Raw genomic sequence first — 12,742 nt, 5'->3', positions numbered from 1 at the left:
CCTATAGAGTGCGTAACAGGAGAAATCTTTGAAGTCCACTTTAGCAAACAGTTAATAAAATAATAAATGCATACTCTGAAAGCGCTTCACAAAATTAGTTTGATTTTTAGTTTGAAATTAACCTCAAGGTTCAGGCTTATTTGTTCATTAATGACATCATCAGCAACTAGTCGACCTGACTTTTTTCACATAAATGTCGATTTAAAAAACATCTGAAGTTGTTCAACCCCTAATTCACACCAGCTAGAACTGCACGATTCTGGATTCTGTTTCAAATAGGTCACGATTCTCCTATGATTCTGAACACGCAACAAAATAAAATAACATGTATTTCTGCATGATATTCTGACAAAATATGAATTGCTGCTATCTGTTTAAATACTGTATGCTTGCAGCCTGTTTTTCTAATGTACCCATTGTATTGTTTTAGCCTCACTAATGCCTCTAACTATGTGTGTGCATGTATGTAGTCAGCAGGCAAGCATGCAGGTGGAGTCTCTTCAGGAGCAGCTAAATGGTGCTGTCAGACAGAGAGATGAAGCACTTATTCAGCTCCGTTCCACTCAGGATCAGGTCAACCAATATGCAGTGTCACTCTCTAACCTGCAGATGGTGCTAGAACAGTTTCAACAAGGCAAGAGTGTACATTTTCTGTTCCATTTTCCATAAAGATGGTTTTCTTGTATGGAATGATGACTATTAAAGCAATAACAAATGTCGATTAGTGTACTTTTCTTTTTTTAATGTTTGAATTAAGAGAGAAATCTGCAAAAATAAAGCAAACTTGACATCTGTATCTCTCTTTACAGAAGAAAAAGCCATGTACTCAGCAGAACTGGAAAAACACAAGCGGGAGAAAGAAGAGTGGAGAAATAAAGCAGAACATTTTGGGGATCAGGCTGCTGCTCTACAAGTCAGTTCAAACCTCTGTCCTTTCTGCAATCTGCTTGACAAAAGTATTTATATCATTGCTCAATGTCTGTGTGTGTAATCTTAGATAAACCTGGATGAAGCGAACGCAGCCCTAGAATCTGCCTCCCGCCTCACTGACCAGCTGGACCTCAAAGAGGAGCAGATAGAAGATCTGAAGAAACAAGGTGAGACAGTATAGCTTGGTTTCCATCCAAATGTGAAGCAAGTCTTTTCAAAGTTAGCAAAAAAAGAAATGCCAAAGTGAATTAGGTACATTTCCATCAAGTTGTTTAAGCAGTTACCCCTCAGTAAATAAAACACCAGCAGAAGAAAGAGTAGTGATGTCTCCATGAGCCAGCTCCTTTAAGTGAACGTTGAGAGTCAGTTCCTGTCTGAAAGCAAGTTTTTCCTTTTTGTATATTAATAGAAGACAGAGTAAAATTATCCTTTCACTACACTGGTCAGCCACACATCAAGTAGTCACTAGCTGAATGTTATTTGGATGTGTATGTGTGCATGATCAGGTGGGATGGCATTACACCGCCGCTCTTGATTCGTTGCACGCACATACAATAGGGTACATATTAAAGGGTTAGTTTACCCAAAAATGACATTTCTGTAATTATTACTCACCCTCATGTCGTTCTAAACCCTTAAGACCTTCATGTTCATCAAGACTACAGAACACAAATGAAGATATCTTTGATGAAATCCAGGAACTTTCTGACCCCACATAGACAGCAACACAACGTCCACTTTCTAGGCCCAGAAAGGTAGGAAAGACATTGTTAAAATTTTCAATGTGACTACAGTGGTTCAACCTTAATGTTATCAAGCGATCAGAATACTTTTTATGTGCAAAAAAAACAAACAAAAATAAAATCAGTAATCTCTTCTCTTTCGTGTCACTCTTCTATGTGATTTAGATTAGCACCCAACAACACATGCATGTGGTGCTCGGCCAATAGTAATCTGCCGTTCTGCCGTAGAACTAGGAAGATTACTTTGTGAATAGCCCAACAATTTAAATAGGGTAAGAGCTTGACAGGGCTCCTTATTTTGTTTTGTTTTTCTCTTCATAAAATCGTTATTTATCTCTTCGTAAAATTTAGGTTGAACCACTGTAGTCACATGGACTATTTTAACAGTCTCTTTTCATACCTTTCTGGGCCTTGAAATTGGCCATTGTGTTGCTGTCTATGTGGAGTCAGAAAGCTCTCAGATTTCACCAAAAATATCTTTATTTGTGTTCCGAAGATGAACAAAGGTTTTATGGGTTTGGAATGACATGAGGGTGGGTAGTTAATAACAGAAATTTCTTTTTTGGGTGAACTAGCCCTTTAACATAACATTCAGTCACTGCGTGGAGTGCATGTGGTCAAGAAGTGTGGTAAAAAGATCATCCATAAGCTTGGGGCAGAAAACATGATGAGTGAATCATTTAAGTGAAAAATGTGCATACAAGTCAAGCACAGGCCAAACATTTGACAAATCTGACTGAATTTAAAGAGCCAGAAGTGGTAAATGAAGAGCCGTTTGGGAGATGAAAGAGCCGGCTCTTATTACTGAGCTGAAGCAAATGATCCAGTTCCATAAAAAGAGCCCTCACCTGGGTTTAATGTTTTGCTATGTCAGAATTTATTCGGCAAATGCGTTTTCATCCATTATTTGCATTGACACTTTTTCCCACTAGTCAAAGAACCACCTAAAGCGAGCCTAAAATAATTTTTGCAGATGAAGGGATTTTATTTTTAAAATTTGGTGTTTCCAACACTCGTTTATGATGGGACTTCAAAATGAGCATTAAAAACAGGATGATGAAAACATAGCTAGTATGTCACCAACTGAATGACTGTGTTGAAATCAGCGCTTGAGAACTTTCTAAGAAATCATCTCAGCATTTCACCTTATTGTGTAACTGGGACAGTGCTTCTCAACCTTTTGATTTGAAGGCCCCAGATGTCCAACACAATATCTGAAGGCCCCCCATATTCGCTAAGATAATCCCTCTGGTATTTCTGTTGCAAATTTGCACTTTTTTATTTTATTTTTTACTTTATTAACAAAACTGGGAGTAATGCCATACTGATGCAAAACATCATTTATTGTGTAATTCTATAAGATTCAAGTTAGGCTAGGAAAATTAGAAAGAACAGTGTAGGACTCTTCCCATGTCCTGTACTTCAAAATTCCAACCTGCCTATCGGATAAATGCTATAGTGTTCCAATTACATACAGGAAAATATACCTAAATGGGTATATAAACTCTTTTATCCCTTTATCAGAGAATCTCCTTAACTCAGGACATAAGTGTTCCGTCATAGGAAATCCAAACATTTGCCTTTCATTCATCAACATCAAACATGACTTATCATCATGTTAGCTATTTTGCATTAATTAGGTCACTAATTTATGTAAAAATGATTTATGTTAGCCACTTTACATTAATGTTAACCTATATAAATTTGCGCTATTATTAGGCGTATATGCAAGTGTCTATGCTGAATGTAGAAGCTAAGTTAGTATAGTGCTTACTAGGGATGCAACAATACAGTTAGTCCACGGTTCAATACGTACCTTTGCTTTTTAACCATGGTTTTCGGTTCGGTTTGGTTGGGATGGCTTATCATATCAGTGTTTTTTTGTTAATCTTTTCTTAGGCGACAGGAACTTCCTATATTTGGAACTTAGTAGTTACTATTTTTTTATTTTATTTAAAAGAAAAAAAAAACTTGTACATATTCCTATTGTGTTGTATAATGTAAAATATGTTATATATATATATATATATATATATATATATATATATATATATATATACGAGAGAAATCTGCAGCATTGAACAGCAGCAACGAGCGCCAGATCGCCTCTTATTTAACAAACAGACAAAATGATACTCTTCTAGTTAACCAGAGATGTTTTGTTTGTATTAGTTAGGTTCATCCGTGAAGCAAGATCTTAAAAAAAGTGGTGGGGACATGTCCCACCTGTCCCACCCGTAAATTACGCCTATGTATAATATATATCACAGCAGACACAGTCCAATAAAACGTTGAGATGTGCCAAGAAAAGTAGCTACAAAAAAGTCACTAAAAGACTTGAGTCCTAAAAAACGTGAAACGTGAAAACTCATGGCACATAATCTGAAACTAGGTTTGTAGCACTGTAAACCATTTTTCTGAAGAGACTTGTAAATGTCAACAGGACTAGGAACATCAGGAACCATTAAATTATGTTTGACTTTTTGAGACCGTTCTTTATGTAGGGGTTTAAGTTTGATTAATATCTGTGCAGACACTAAGAAACACACATGTGCATTTGCAAAAGAGATGCCAGGTCTGTAGATGGTATAGATGTTTAGCATTCCTTCGCATCACCTTTCTGTCAGAGAGACAATATTTATGGCATGTCAGTAGCCAAACCGTGTAGACAAAGATTCTTTTTTTCCATCCACCCTGTCTTTCTATCTCAGCCATCCCTTTCTTCTCTGTCCGTATCAAGCCCCAAATCAACAATATGGTGCTGTCGGTCTAAGAGGGAGAGAAAGGTGAGGGATGAGCGCTAGGATTTTTACTGCATCTGTCAAAGAAAGACTGAGGAGAACGTAGACAGAATGATCGAAAACGGTTCATTTTTGCTTAGCAAAGCACAAGTGCAGCCGACAGACATTCCAGGGTATTTAGCGCAGACAGGAACTCTCTCACCCTCTCTTATCGCTGAGTTCATGTGGTCTCTGGAGGTAAAATCTCAGAGGAATAGAGTTCTTGAGCCGAACCGCCAAACCTTCTGGACCAGTGACAGGGGTGTTGGCGATAAAGGCATTTAGAGCACGTCATACTCACACACTTCTTTGTTTTTACTCCATGAGACATTCCCAGACACACTTAACCTCATAGCACTGTTATTGCTGTTTATGTTAAGGTGCACACACACATACTTATTAGTTATGTTCAAACACTCCTTCTCTACTGTTTGCATTATCAGATAACAAAGTCATACCACCTTCTGCTGAAAGCTCTGTCTGCATCTCATAAATAGTGTCCAAAATTAACTCTCACTAAGTGCAAGTAAAATCCACTTTGGCTAGAAATAAAAGACTTCCCAGTGGCTTCAAACTTTATAAGGAACTAAAAAGTGGTGTAAATTTAATTTTGACACTTATGTTTTTGAAAGAAGTCTCTTATGCTTACTATGGCTGCCATTATTTTAATAAATACAGGCTGCAAAAATACAATAAAATCCGCAATATTGGAAAATGTTATTACAATTTAAAATAACTGTTTTCTATTAATATATTTTAAAATGTAATTTATTCCTGTTATGGCAATGAATTTTCAGCATCATTACTCCAGTCTTCGGTGTCGCGTGATCTTTCAGAAATCATTCTGATATGATGATTTGTTGCTTGAGAAGCGTTTTCTAAACAATATTGAAAACTGTGCTGCTTCATAATTTTGTGGTAACTGATAAACTTTTTAAGATTCTATTTTGAATAGAAAGTTCAAAAGAACAGCATTTATTTGAAATATAAATCTTTTTATACACTGTGTCTTTGTCACTTGTCGTTTGACACCCCTAAGACTTTTGTTCATCTTCGGAACACAAAGATATTTTTGTTAAAATCCGATGGCTCAGAAAGGCCTTCATTGACACCAATGTCATTTCCTCTCTCAAGACCAATAAAAGCCACTAAAGACATCGTTACAAAGCCCATCTCACTACAGTGGCTCTACAATCATTTTATGAAGCGATGAGAATAGTTTTTGTGCGCAAAAAAACGAAATAACGACTTGTATAGTGATGGGCCGATTTCAAAACAAAGCTTTGAACGGTTATGAATCAGTGTATCGATTCATGATTCGGATTGCATGTCAAACTCCCAAACTGCTGAAATCGTGACTTTTGGCGATCCAAATCATGAGTCGATAAACTGATTCATAACGGTTCGAATCTTTGTTTTGAAATCGGCCCATCACTATACAAGTCATTATTTATTTTTTTGCGCACAAAAACTATTCTCGTCTTGAGAGAGATTGACATTGATGTCAATGAAGTCCTTTCTGAGCCATCTGATTTTAACACAAATATCTTAATTTGTGTTCTGAAGATGAACGTCTCACGGGTGTCAAACGACATGAGGGTAAGTAATTTATGACTGAATTTTCATTTTTGTGTGAACTTACCCTTTAATGCATCCTTGCTGAATAAAATAATTATTTTCTTGGACCCGTTCACACACACTTAGACACGTAGCCATATCTGATATAAGCCTAGACATTAGCCAAGACAATTATTTCTTTATTAATGTGTTGGTTTTATGATTATCCTATAACGCTTGACCCTAACTATGACTGCAATGAAGGATAAAATAACTCAGACCTGTGTGCCTGTTTGTGTATTACAGTGGAGTTGAGACAGGAGATGTTGGAAGAGGCTCAGAGGAAACTGATGAACCTCTTGAACACCACCGAAGGCAAAGTGGATAAGTGAGTCCAAAACGCAGTCTGCATTGGAAACATTTCATATACAGTACATTTAAATCCAAATATTTTCAAAAGATGAAATATCATCTAACATCATTTCTGACACAGGGTTCTGATGAAGAATCTTTACCTGGGCTATTTTCATACTCCCCGAAACAAGCGCGCTGAGGTGCTTAGGCTTATGGGTAATGTGCTTGGGTTGGACCGAGATGAGGTGTGTGAGGTAGGTCAGCGCGCTCTGCTTCTCATCCTGTAAATTTATTTTTATCCTCCCTTTTGCATTTACCTTTTAAATACAAGTATTCCTCTTCGCAAATGTGCATGTGCCTTTATATTCACATTCAGTGAATATTATGTTTTCAAAGAGGAGTACCCTTTTATTTATTTTTATATTCCACTCCTTTCTATCTACCTCTTTCTATTGTAAAATTCCTCCGACTTTTCATCACTCTCAAATGTGGCTCTGCTCCAGACCTCGTCTCACCTCTGAAACCTGATGGTTAAACAAGTGTGGATTTAATATTCAGCCTGACTCCTGATGTTCTGTTCTCCGCCCAGCCTGTATCTCGTGTTTGATGTCAGCGTCAAGGGTGTTTATCAGATGTTAAAAAGATTTTTCCACTCATCTTACCTCATGTGTTTAATTTGGCGCAAACCTCGATCTGCCCACGCTGGTCTTGTTGAAAAAGGTTCTTGTTTTGAGTTCTTTGAAGGATGACTTCAAGTTGCGTTCAGTCCTCATTGGTAATCTGGGTATAGAGACTTCTGCTCTTGGTAGGACAGCCTGTGCTAAATGACACATCAGCATCTCCGGAATCCCTGCACGCATATGACCGCATTCATTTGGCAGACTTCTAATAGGGCTGATTTGTTTTTTGTTCGAAAAGCTGTTTTTCCATTTTGATCCTAGTGGGGATGAATTTCTCAATAACTAGGACAGATCAGTTCTGATGATAAAGCAGGATGTAGCGTAATTTTTGTTTTTGTTGGAAAAGGCGTAATCTTTTAGGCACTATCCTCAAAGGGTCAAAATCAGTATATAATATCGGTATTTTGTTTTGCAATTCATTTTTCACAACCTTTTTTACTTACATAATGGTTAAACTGGATATTCAGGGAGGAAGAAAATGGTAATTGGGAATTAATTGGAGTGTTCCATACCAGAGTCTTGACTGAATATAAGTTTGCTGAAACGATACTTGATTAGCCATTTTGCTCAGTGTTATTTTAGTATTATTGATATAGTATTGTAGCAAATTAGCTCAAAAGGGAAATATGAATAATATAAACATTTGATGTTGCAAAATTTATATTACAATCAATTAACCTGTTCGTCCAGTGAACACTCATCGACTATTAACACTCAGAAAGGATATTTTGTGGCCACTTTCTGGTTACAGTGAGAGGAAAGTTTCGACATGGCTTGATGTTTTAAGGCTTATGCCGGCATGTGTGTGCCGGCTCTGGGACAAAGTGAGGTCCCACACAAACGGCAACAGGCAAATGAATAGAAGAGAGCGACTTCCACAGAAGTCACACCTCTCGTGTTTGACTTGACCAATGAGAAAGGTGTCATTTTCAAGTGGGAAAAGTTCCTTTGTTTGAGGCTGACTCATTTGCATGATAAGAGTGGGCTGGCAATTTTGTGTTCTAACATGCTGTAAATTGATATAAACATACAATGCATGCTATGATGGGGGTGATGTACAGCAATATGGAAGATACTAAATGAGGACTATTTCGAATATTTCTTCAGCATAGAAAATCTGTCGGAGAATTTAAAAAAGTGCATTTTGATCATTTAGATTATTTTCCTGACTGACAACCGAAAGCTCGTCTACCATTAAAGGGATAGTTCACTTTGAAATTAAATTTTGATATGTTTTAGCTTACCTCATGGGCATCCGAGATGTGAGAGTATTTGTTTCCCCAGTAGTTTCAATTTTAATCATTTTAGGTCAAACCGTTCTTGTCTGTGCCTCACATAATGCAGGTCTATGGTCACCACCTCAAAGAGCATACACAGAGAAGTCCAAATTAAACAATCCCCTATCGTAAGTGCACACTGATGGCCTAAGACACGAAATGAGCCTCAAAGGTACGAGTCTTCATTCTTTGTGTGAGAAAACGGACAGTATTTATATAGTTTTTACCTCTTGTACACCACTACGTCCGACTGATACGAGGGCGCGCGTGCGTGTTTCCTGTTGTGACATTCGCGCGTTCTGGCTTTAGTCTGCGCAAGCGCGGAAAGCGCCAGAAGTGGATCTCTCGCGCGTGTACGTCTCTCATTGTTTACACAGAAATTTGGGAAGTGTTACCTTTCACTGTGAAGATCTAAACATATTTAGACGTACAGGACATCGCAATGGAAGAAGATTTCGATATATTAGCAGACAACGTTGAATTTTTTTCACAACCATATTTATTTGAACTAGAATACACTGATCAAGAATGTTATACCACTTGGAATTAAGGTAAGACATACCAAAATTTAATTTCAAAGTGAACTATCCCTTTAACTGTTAGGATTAGAATGTCAAATTAAATTGGCTTTACATGCACAAATGGCAGCATAAACAACAGAACATGAGGATTCGCACATCGCACACCTGCAGAGCTTCTGTGAATGGAGAAAAACAGAACAAAATGAACTATATAAAGGAATAAAATAAATAGGACTACACAAAATATATTTCATCAAAATAATTAACATATCAATAAAAGAAAAAAAACTGTTGTGCTCGGTTTTTGTGACTAATGCGTTATACTTGTTTTCTTTATATCTTTATTTTATTACATCCAACTGATCGCGCATACAGGCGTCTCTCTCTCTCTCTCTCACACACACACACACACACACACACACACACACACACACACACACACACACACACACACACACACACACACACACACACACACACACACACACACAACATAGGCTATCAGTTCTAGCTGTGTTAATTTGACATTTCAGCTATTCATCTGGTCAACCAAACATAAGTTACACTGCTCAAATTAAATGGTCCGCTGTAAAACTCAGCATGCCCAGTGCCCAACCAAACACGTTTTGCACATGTGAAGGATGCTGTTTACCATGGATATTGAAACACGAACAAGTTAAGCAAATTAACGTTTCATGACAAATATGGAAGCATATTAGGAATTGTGCCAAATGAGAGAGATGAGCCCAATGCCGTTTCATTTTCACTTTAAATAAATAAATAATTAGGTTTTTTTTTTTTTTTTACGCTATTAAAAAGTTTGATTCCCCTGTTAAACATGGCCAAAGTTTAAAAAAAATTGTTGGACGTATGACGTTGTATAGTGCTTGGCGGTATACAACGCCAATGTTAATATTAAATAAATACCGGTGTTTATTTTTGTTATGATATACATTTTAATTATATGCAATACCGGTGTATGTCGTTTAAACAATATTCAGAGCTAGGCACAGCACAAGACTTTTTGAGAGGGGTCCCTTTTTCCCTTTGCACTGTAGTTTCTTCGAGGAGGGCCATAATGAGTTTAACAACGCTCCCCACACGGATCCTATAGATCAGATACAGACCGGAGTGAGCATGTTTAAAGGGATAGTTTACCCAAAAATTCTAATTTTATGTTTATCTGCTTGCTGATTCTCTACCCCCATTAGCATGCTAATATACACACGATGCTAATATACACACACAGTGTGGTGAAATACTGATATGTGACTTTGTTCAGTAGAACACAAATTAAGATTTTTAACTCCAACCGTTGCAGTCTGTCAGTCGTATAATGCATGTAACACATGAGAGTATGAGAATTATAGGAGTAAAAAACATGCAAATACAAATCCATATTAAACCCTGTGGCTTGTGAACAACACTTTGATGTCTTGAGACACGAAACGATCGGTTTGTGTGAGAAGCCGAACAGTATTTATATAATTTTTGTCCAACAGCCTTCAGCGCGCGATCATTTCCGGTGAGTTAGGTCTGTACACGATCTGGCGTAGTTTATGCAAGCGCCAGAAGTGATATTTCACTCGTATCTCTACTCCATATCGTGTACATTGATGTGTGTTTGTGCACGCGTGCAACTCTTTAGCTCCACGCACGCCTCGCTTCCCAGTGTTTGGCTTTTTTTTTTTAGAAAGAATCATTACAGTTTATCTGTCTTTTATAAATCTAATACAACTAAAGACATTTTTTAGATGTGTGGTATGCAATACTACTGTAAGTACTCAAGATTAACATGAGATGGCCCTTTTAAATGATTTGTTGTGGAGTGAGGGGAAATTGTAGCCTGACAAGCCAGACCCACATCAAGATGTTTGGTCTGGAAACTCACCATTGACAGCTCAATCCGAGGGGCGGGTAAACGGTTGTCTTTCAAACTCCCTCTGCACGTGATAGTATGCACTACCACCAAGCAGAGCAACGAAGGTGAAACAGAGGTTGTTGATAGATTAAACATTCGCCGTTTCCGGTCAGCAAAACTCCGAACACATCTTCCCTTTTTAAGAATGACTTCAGTGCCGTTCTTTTCTCAGAGAAAAGCTTAACTCCAGTTTCTGTGTTTACTAGAAGCACGCAAACGCAACTCGGCCGTCGTCATTATGGCCCCGCCAACCGACTCTATACACGATGTGATTTGCCCAGCAAGAGTTAGGCGAATACAGCTCAGAAGGGTATTGAGAGTTGTTAGACGACACTCGCGGGCAGATTAGATTTGCTGCCGCTAGGGTGCGTCTAGATTTCTAGGCTAGGGAAATTGCACTATAGTGTTTATAAAATGTAAATGTTTCATTTTATTTACCGATATTTAAGATACAATTAAAGTAATTGTTTGCATTTACAAGGTTATTGTTGTTTTTGGAGGACGATCCATTTCTCTTTCATTACCTCTTCTTGCCCGGGTTTCTCTATGGCATAAACTCCAGTGGAGAGGCTTCTTAAAAGTACATTTTTAGGAGCTGATATTTAAATGACGATTGTTTTAAATGACGATTGGTTATTTGTATGATATACGATTATTTGTACGATAGGATTGGCAGCATGCAAACATTTCATGAATCACACATGACTTCATGAATATCACCATTTTCATTACATTTTTTCGTTAATATACTGAGTAAGCAATAGGAGATGACCAGACAATATGTAGAAATCTGGAGTTACAGACTCTCTGAGAGAGACTGGGAAACGGACAAATACGGAATTAGTTGATGGGCCAATGCCAATCCTGCATCTAAAGCATTTCCTTACCCACAATCCCATAGAAGTAGGCTGGGGTCTGGCAGGAGAGACTCCAACTATTCCGCAAGTGGTGAGCAGAATTACCCAACAGCCCCAAGAGAAGAGAGAAAGAAGGAAAGTAAAAAGTGTGCGCGTGTGCGTGCGTGTGAGAGAGAGAGAGAGAGAGAGAGAGAGAGAGAGAGAGAGAGAGTGAGTGTTTGTGTTTCTGGGTCACATACTCCACTTTCCATTTTTACCCATATTTTCTTTTTTTCACTCCTCCCCACACCTTTTTAACATATTTTATGCTAGTTTCCACTCAAGACCTCTTTGTTTACAACTCTAAAGACTAAAAATAATTCTGGTCTGCTTTTTTTCTTGGATAAAGTCTGATTCAGTGGTTTTATTTAGAAGATAGCATTCACTTGCTCTAGCCCGGGTGCTCAGATGACACCCTTTTCCTTTTTAGAGGGAAAGTTCTGTATCAGTATTTTTCTGAACTTTGCACAATTATCTTGTTTAGTGAGAGGGGAAAAAAATACAACTCTCTTACGCAACCAAAGACGGCACACACACATAAACACTCCCTCTGACCAACTGACTTACTGACTGTTCTCTCTTTTGCAGTTGTTACAAGAAGAAGGCAAGAGTGGGATGACCGGATGGGTCTCGAGTTGGCTGGGAGGCAGAGCTGTTCAGAGTGTACCCAACACCCCCCAAAGGCCTACACACACACAGAACCTCAATTCGGTGGGTGCATATACTAATGCATGCACACACAAACATTATTACACAAGTGCATCTTCCACTTACACTAGTATCTATATTTAAAGTCCTTCTCTGAGATGTTCGTGAAATTCCTGGAGGTAGAGTCTACTCCTGCACTTCCTGCCCCTAAACTGCCTGTTTATGACATCAAGCCTCTCAGTGCACCCCCACCTGGCCGGAGTACTGCTAGCGCACCTGCATCAGGTATAATGTCACAGAAAAAAAGGGATTCACAATATATTGGACCATTGTTGTTGTGTTTTTTATTGATACTGGCCCATATATCAGTATCAGCTGATAGTGGATATTTGAATATACATGATCATTTCCCCTATTTTTACATTTAATTCTTAA

The 12,742-nt window shown here is 38.0% G+C and overlaps 1 protein-coding gene across 1 annotated transcript in view; it reads left to right on the top strand.

Annotated features, from left to right (window-relative positions):
- trip11 (thyroid hormone receptor interactor 11) overlaps nucleotides 1–12,742 on the top strand; it is a 29,018-nt gene that overhangs the window by 13,143 nt on the left and 3,133 nt on the right. The window contains exons 15-21 of the mRNA XM_067421139.1: nucleotides 471–634; nucleotides 810–913; nucleotides 998–1,097; nucleotides 6,317–6,398; nucleotides 6,504–6,618; nucleotides 12,248–12,370; nucleotides 12,454–12,592. Coding sequence (XP_067277240.1) covers nucleotides 471–634; nucleotides 810–913; nucleotides 998–1,097; nucleotides 6,317–6,398; nucleotides 6,504–6,618; nucleotides 12,248–12,370; nucleotides 12,454–12,592 — 827 coding nt within the window. The remainder of the gene's footprint in view (nucleotides 1–470; nucleotides 635–809; nucleotides 914–997; nucleotides 1,098–6,316; nucleotides 6,399–6,503; nucleotides 6,619–12,247; nucleotides 12,371–12,453; nucleotides 12,593–12,742) is intronic.

The sequence above is a fragment of the Pseudorasbora parva genome, chromosome 17, assembly GCF_024679245.1.
Source record: "Pseudorasbora parva isolate DD20220531a chromosome 17, ASM2467924v1, whole genome shotgun sequence".
Lineage (NCBI taxonomy): Eukaryota > Metazoa > Chordata > Actinopteri > Cypriniformes > Gobionidae > Pseudorasbora > Pseudorasbora parva.
This window is presented reverse-complemented; position numbering and strand designations above follow the sequence as displayed.